Genomic DNA, 7500 nt, shown 5'->3' with positions numbered 1-7500 from the left:
ATTCCAGTTATAAGACTCCAAAAATGAAGAAGCCTTCTTTTCATCATCCTCTTTTGTTATATCCATAAATAATTTTATAAATTCATTCATTTTTTTTTTTTTTTTTTTTTTTTTGTTATTTTCTTATTTATTAAGAAAAAATTAAAATTTAAATTATAAAGCAATAATATTATTTAATACACATACATACATATATATATATATATATTTATACATATATATAATGTATGCGTTTATTCCTTTTTTATATTAAAAAAATTTTTTTTCCCCCATCCCCTTTATGATGTATATAATATTATAATATATTATATCCCTTCAAATAAAATATGAATCAAAAAAAAAAAAAAAAAAAAAAAAAAAAAAAAAAATATATATATATATATATATATATATATATATATATTATATATATATAAAGAAATGAGAAAAAAAAAAAATATATAATATATATATATATATATATTTTTTTTTATATATTATAGTGAAAATGTAAAATAATTGAAATAATCCCAAACTCCAATTATATGGAGATAATGAAAGGAATATTATATATGTTCCTATGGGAAAAAAAAAAAATAATATAAATACTTATAATATATTATATATGAATTTATATATAGATAAATTTATCATGTAAATAAATAATAAGTTAAAAGAAACTTCATCGAATATAAAACGGCATTACCTTTTTATAGATTATCTATACTTTTTAAATATATATATATATATATATATATAGCAAATTCATTTAACAAATATATAAATTTATTTTATATAGATTTTAATTATATGCATAATTTATATGTTTTCCTTATATATTTATTTTTATTTTTTTAATATATTTCGTATTATTTATTTTATTTTTTTTTTTTTTTTTTGTCATATTATATATATTCTCCTTAAAAAAAAAATAAAATAATTAAAAATACAGCAAATAAATAAATATAATATATAAATATATTTTTTTTATATGTATTCATGAACGCATACAAAAAAAAAAAAAAAAAAAAAAAAAAGATGTGAAAAACAATTAATTTTTTAAATATTATAAAATAAAATACCAGAAGAAAGAAAAATAAGTTGAAATGGAATATCGTATAAAAAGTGAATCACATTGAACTATATAACATATATATCATAAATATATTGTAATATTAATTATATAAAATAAAATAAAATAAATTATGTTAATGAATAATATATATATATATATATAATTATGTACAAAAATAATTTAAAAGTCTATGGAAATATACACATATATTTAATATATATATATATATATATATATATATGTATATATTTTTTTTTTTTTTTTTTTTTTTTTATTTAATTGTTGAGCACGTTATTACATAAAAAAAAATATATTTATTTTATTTGCGTAATATGCGACAGAAAAATATTTAAAAAAAAAAAAAAAAAAAAAAAAAAAAAAAAATGGACACAAAAATTGAAACAAAAATTGAAACAAAAATTGAAACAAAAATTGAAACAAAAATTGAAACAAAAATTGAAACAAAAATTGAAACAAAAATTGAAACAAAAATTGAAACAAAAATTGAAACAAAAATTGAAACAAAAATTGAAACAAAAATTGAAACAAAAATTGAAACAAAAATTGAAACAACGATATAAATAAAATGTATACATATATATATATATATATATAGTATATATTTATATTTATTTATTCAGTGTTGAATATTATTTTATATGTTTATTTATAATTTGAAGTATTTTTTAAAAAATCAAAGTTATAACATAATACTTGTGTATATATATAAATTTGTATATAACGTTCACAAAAAAAAAAAAAAAATAAAAATAAATATCATAGGAATATTATGTGAAACATATTAATATTTATGTATTTGTTGTATATTGTTACAATTTTGTGATTATTCTAATAAAACAAAAAAAACATCCTCACACATATATATATATATATATATATATATATATATATTTATTTATTTATTTATATTTCTTTTTACAAATATTTTTGTCACTCTGTTATTAGTTGTACGTTTATTTTCCAGTAAAGAAAAAAGCTAGTTAATCTTTTCTTCAACTTTTCTTTATATTCCTTTTTTAATTTATTGTTTACAAATATGAATATAATGTATCTTAAATTTTTAGAATTGTAACAAAAATTTTTTAATAAAGCTATGCATATAGGAGATTTTATTAATAATGTAAAATAAATTAACCTTGGGAAAATTTTCTGGATGTGATTAAAAAACACTGGATCCAAATTCCAGGAGCCAATCATTAATTCCCTACAAACAAAAAAAAAAAAAATAAAAATAATAAAATAAAATAAATATAAACATATGTGTAACGCCTTCTTTCTATACATTTTTAATAATATATATATATATATATATATATATATATATTTATTTATTTATTTATTTTATTTTATTTTTTTATTTTTGTCTTACAATACGTTTGAAAAAGGAGATAATTCAAAATACTCCCCTCTAGATAAACAGCATAAATTTCTTATGTCCTTATCAATATTATTCTTCTTATTCATATATTTTAAAATTAATAAAATGTACTTTTTATTTTTTAACCTCAAAATTGTTTTCCCATTTATAAAATTTGTGTTTGTTATCACGTCCAAAATGTTCTCTCTCCATGTTTTATTCTGGAAAATAATAAAACAAAATAAAAAAAAAAAATAAATAAATACATAAATAAATAAATAAATATATAAATATATAAATATATATTTATTTGTGTGGACACATATATATAAGAATATTCACACACAACATTTTTTTGTGTTTATAATTTTCTTTCTTTCTCTTTTTTTTTTTTTTTTTTTTACCAAATACATTAAATTAAATATATCATCCAACCATGGAAAAAATTCTAATATATTTACAACTACGCTTGTACATATATTATTCATATTTATTTACACATTTTTTTTTTTTTTTATAAAGTATATATTAATAGGATGAAGAGGAGGAGTGAGGAGAGAAACAAAATTTACATTTTTCAGCACAAGAAAAAAAAAAAAAAAAATTAAATCAAGTATCCTTTTTTATTTTACCACGGTGTTCTATAATGATTCTCTTTTTTTTTTTTTTTTTTTTTTTTTTTTTGGAAATATATTGAAATTATATATTATTTTAAATTCTTACATTATTTTATACACAAAAATTATATATATATATAAATATATACTTATATATTTATTTATTTATTTTTTTATAATGATCCCTTACAATAATTATAAAAAGAAAGACGATTATATATTTCATAAAAAAAAAGAAAAAAAAACCCAACGAACAACTTTATATTTTTATTTTTAAAATACCAAAAAAAAAAAGAAAAAAAAAAAAAAAAAAAACAGATGCATGCTTTTAAATTGGAAAAGAATTAACACATAAGAAAAAAAAAAAAAAAAAAAAAAAAAAATTTAATTTAAGATTAATTCTGGAACAAAAATAAAGAAACCTCAAGAAAAAAAAAATAATAAATGAATAAATAAATAAATAAACAACAGTCACAAAAATAAAATATATTATATATATATATTTATATATATATATATACAATGTTCTAATTATTAATCTTCCAAAAATTAGATCATTTATAAATTTTAAAATTTATAGAGGGGAAAAAAAAAAACAACCTCTTTATAAAATATAATTGTGTACATGGGTAAAATGAATTGTAATATAAATATAATTATATACACATATATAAACACACAAAAAAAAAAAAAAAAAAAAACAATAAAATAAAATAAAATAAACAAATAAAATATAAATAAATATATACATATATATATATATATATATATATATATATTATTCAAAAGAAATTCATTTTATTAAATTTTTCTTTAATGCAAAGAAGAGAACTTTTTCATTTTTAAATTTTAAAATTTATAGAAGAAAAAAAAAAAAAAAGGACCGATATAACAAATATCCCAAAAGTACACATATAAAAAAAAAAAAAATATATATATATATATATGGACACTTGTATGTCTCATTAGAAATATATATATAATATAGATATATTTTTATTTTTGATATATTATTTTGTAACCTTATAATTTCACAAAAATATTTAATTGTTTATGTACTAAAATATTATCTATCTCTCTCTATATATATATATATAAACGTGATACATATAGAAACAAAAAAAAAACAAAAAAAAAAAGTTATATCTTTGAATTATAAAAAAATTAAATCAAAACATAAGGACAACATTTTAACAATTTAAAAAAATAATAATTATAAATAAATAAATGCATACCACATACATATTATATAAACATAAAAACGAATTGCCAACATCCTTTTCCCTGAATAATACATTAAATTAAAAAAGCATATTTCCTTCTAGAATATATTTTATTAATTTTATCAAAAAAATAAATAAATAAAATAAATACATATTAAATAATAATATAACAAAAAAATCATTTTAGATATTAATTTCGATTTTTCTTTTAACATATTTGTATATTTAAAAAAAAAAAAAAAAAAAAAAAAACGCCTATTTATTTTCTTTTAAATATACTTCTTGATTTTTTCATTTTGAAATTAATATTTAATACTTAAAATGTTATATATATAAAAATATATATATATAATATATATATTATATGTACATTATTGAAATATATACTAATTATACATAATATATAAATATTATATATATATATATTTTTTTATATGTAATCATATAAAAGAATAGGCCTTGAATTTTATACTGAAAAAAATTATTATTATTATATATATTTACATATATATATAATAATATAATATATAAAAATACAATATGAAAAAAAAGAAAAAAAAAAAAAAAAAAGAAAAAAAAAAAAAAAAAAAGAAAAAAAAAAAAAAAAAAAAAAAAAAAAAAAAAAAAAAAGAAAAAAAAAAAGAGCACATATATTTTATTAATAGTTATTATAACGAAATAATAATAATATATAATTTTTTTTATTTTTAATAATTTTCCAAATTTTTTTAATTTTTTTATAAATCTTTTATATTTTATATATATTATATTTCTTTTATATTATATATTTTATTACTTATTAATATTATATAATATATATATATATATATAAATATTTATATGTTATATTATTTTATTTTTTTTTGCATTCATATATTATTATTATTATATTTTTATACCTTTAATTAAAAATGATATAAATTTAATAACTGTTAATAAGTAAAAGTAAAACATAATAACAAAATAAAAATATAATATATGTATATAGTAAATATATATAATATTATATATATACACATATAGTAATAATAATAATATATATATATATATATATATATATATTTATTTATTTCTATCCTGATATATATATATTTTTTTTTTATCCACCCAGTTTTATTTTGATATACAAAATATGTTCTTCTCTTTCGAGAAATAGTACGATTTTTTTTTTTTTTTTTTTGATTAATTATATATATATATATATATATTTTTTTTTTTTTTATTTTATTTATTTTATTATTTTGGTAATTATTACCTGGTTTAAAACTGGAATGAATAAATATCATTAAAATAAGAAAGATGGCATTAGTAAGATGAAAGAAGATAAAAGAAAACATATTTATATGTAGAAATGTGTATATAAAAATATTTACCTATTTGTTAATCATTTTAGTAGTATTTTAACTTGAACAAATAATATACATATATATATATATATATATATTTATTCATTTATTTATTTATCTTAACCCTTTCAATGTTGTTTATTTGCCACAATAACACTTTATGCATCTCTCCTTATTTAAGAAAATAAAATGAATTAATAGAACAAGAAAATAACTTTCTCCGTTTTTATATATGAACCTAATATAGTTTTGTATAACAAATATATTTATATTACACATACGTGCATATACATATATATATATTTATATATATATATTTTTTTTTTTTATCATTGATCCCGTTTTTAGGATGATGCAGAAGCTCAAAAACAAATCCAACAAATGGTAAACTTCATCTTGAATGAAGCCAAGGATAAAGCACATGAAATTGAAGCCAAAGCCTTAGAAGATTTTAATATTGAAAAATTAAGAATTGTGCAAAAGATGAAAGAAAAGATACGTGTAGAATTTCAGAAAAAAGCTAAACAAATGGAAATTAAAAGATCGATTGCTAGATCATCAGCTATAAATAAAGCTAGATTAAAGAAGATGTGTGCAAAAGATCAAGTTTTTAAAGAAATTTATAAAATTAGTAGTGATAAATTAAATGATTTATATAAAGATAAAGATAAATATAAAAACCTTATTGTAGATTTAATAGTTCAATCATTATTCTATATGCAAGAACCACATGTTATTGTTCGATGTAGAGATATAGACAAAGCAGTTGTTGAAAGCTCCTTAAACGAAGCTGTTTCAAAATATACAGACAAATTAAAAAAACAATTCAATGTTACCAAAACAGTTAAAATAGAATTAGATAAATCGGGAAATTATCTACCTCCACCACCTACACCTGAAAATGAAGGAAATTCATGTCTTGGAGGTGTTATCTTAACTACACCAAATAGAAAAATTAATTGTGATAATACTTTGGATGTGCGTCTCAAACTAGCCATCGAATATTGTACACCGGAAATTAAAAGAATGTTTTTTGAAAACGCATAAAAATATAAAATATATAAAAATATATGAGAATATTAAAATGAACACTTTTATGTAAGCCAATATCCCAAGTGTATCAAAAAGAATAAAATAAAATAAAATAAAATAAAATAAATATATATATATATATATATATATATATATATATATTTTAGAAATTATAACAATTTTCCCATTTTTTATTACAACAGAATATTCTTTAATGTGCATATAAATTTATATGTATGTGTATGTATTTATATATACATTATTATTACTCTAATTATTATAATTTTTTTTTTTTTTTTTATTGTAACATTTTATTGTTAATTGTGTTATTATAAAAACAAAAAAAATAAAAATGAAAATGAAAATAAAAATGAAAAAATATATAAATATATGAATATGTATATGTATATATATATATATATATATATATATGTATATTTTTTTTTTTTTTTTTTTGGTCAAAATTGCCCCTTGGATATTTTTGAATATTTTTTCTTTCTCAATAATCTCTCATCCTTCTTTTGTATGTAATCCATCCTAATTTGCCTTTCGGTTTTTCTGTTATCAACTCTACCTGCCTCTTCCAATTTTTTCCTGAATTGTTCAGCAGCCAGTTTGGCTTGTAATAAACCAAATGCACACCTAAACCTTCTAATTCGATGTACCCCATTTTCCACCCATTGTACCATCCACACATTCAATCTTTTATAATAAGAAACTCCCTTTACCTTCGAAATAAACCAAGGAATTTCTTCATATTTAACATTGTACTTTCGCTTTCTCCAATATTTCCAATTTGGAAGCAAATTCCATGGGTAATCTTCCCCTAAATATTCACCACTTCGTAAAG

At 16.3% G+C, this 7500-nt stretch overlaps 4 protein-coding genes across 4 annotated transcripts in view; 1 reads left to right on the top strand and 3 right to left on the bottom strand.

Moving 5' to 3' along the window:
- PF3D7_0934700 (UBX domain-containing protein, putative) overlaps nucleotides 1-90 on the bottom strand; it is a gene marked incomplete at both ends in the record, with an annotated part of 1852 nt that extends 1762 nt beyond the window's left edge. Inside the window, one exon of the mRNA XM_001352176.1 lies at nucleotides 1-90. This exon is cut by the window's left edge and continues 6 nt beyond it. Coding sequence (XP_001352212.1) covers nucleotides 1-90 — 90 coding nt within the window.
- Nucleotides 91-2005: 1915 nt separating this feature from the next.
- On the bottom strand, nucleotides 2006-2920 carry PF3D7_0934600 (conserved Plasmodium protein, unknown function; the record flags this gene model as incomplete). The annotated part of the gene is made up of 3 exons (XM_001352175.1): nucleotides 2006-2279; nucleotides 2445-2653; nucleotides 2837-2920. The coding sequence occupies 3 exons, from the start codon at nucleotides 2918-2920 to the stop codon at nucleotides 2006-2008; spliced, it is 567 nt and encodes a 188-aa protein (XP_001352211.1).
- A 2651-nt stretch (nucleotides 2921-5571) lies between these two features.
- Nucleotides 5572-6665, top strand: PF3D7_0934500 (V-type proton ATPase subunit E, putative; the record flags this gene model as incomplete). The annotated part of the gene is made up of 2 exons (XM_001352174.2): nucleotides 5572-5580; nucleotides 5967-6665. 2 exons carry the CDS (start codon nucleotides 5572-5574, stop codon nucleotides 6663-6665), a joined length of 708 nt encoding a protein of 235 aa, XP_001352210.2.
- Nucleotides 6666-7108: 443 nt separating this feature from the next.
- The window catches only part of PF3D7_0934400 (AP2 domain transcription factor, putative), a gene marked incomplete at both ends in the record, with an annotated part of 603 nt that continues 211 nt past the window's right edge, over nucleotides 7109-7500 (bottom strand). Inside the window, one exon of the mRNA XM_001352173.1 lies at nucleotides 7109-7500. This exon is cut by the window's right edge and continues 211 nt beyond it. Coding sequence (XP_001352209.1) covers nucleotides 7109-7500 — 392 coding nt within the window.

This window comes from Plasmodium falciparum, assembly GCF_000002765.6.
Source record: "Plasmodium falciparum 3D7 genome assembly, chromosome: 9".
In the NCBI taxonomy this organism is placed as follows: domain Eukaryota; phylum Apicomplexa; class Aconoidasida; order Haemosporida; family Plasmodiidae; genus Plasmodium; species Plasmodium falciparum.
Note: the sequence above shows the minus strand (reverse complement) of the source record. Positions and strands in the feature narration are given on the sequence as shown.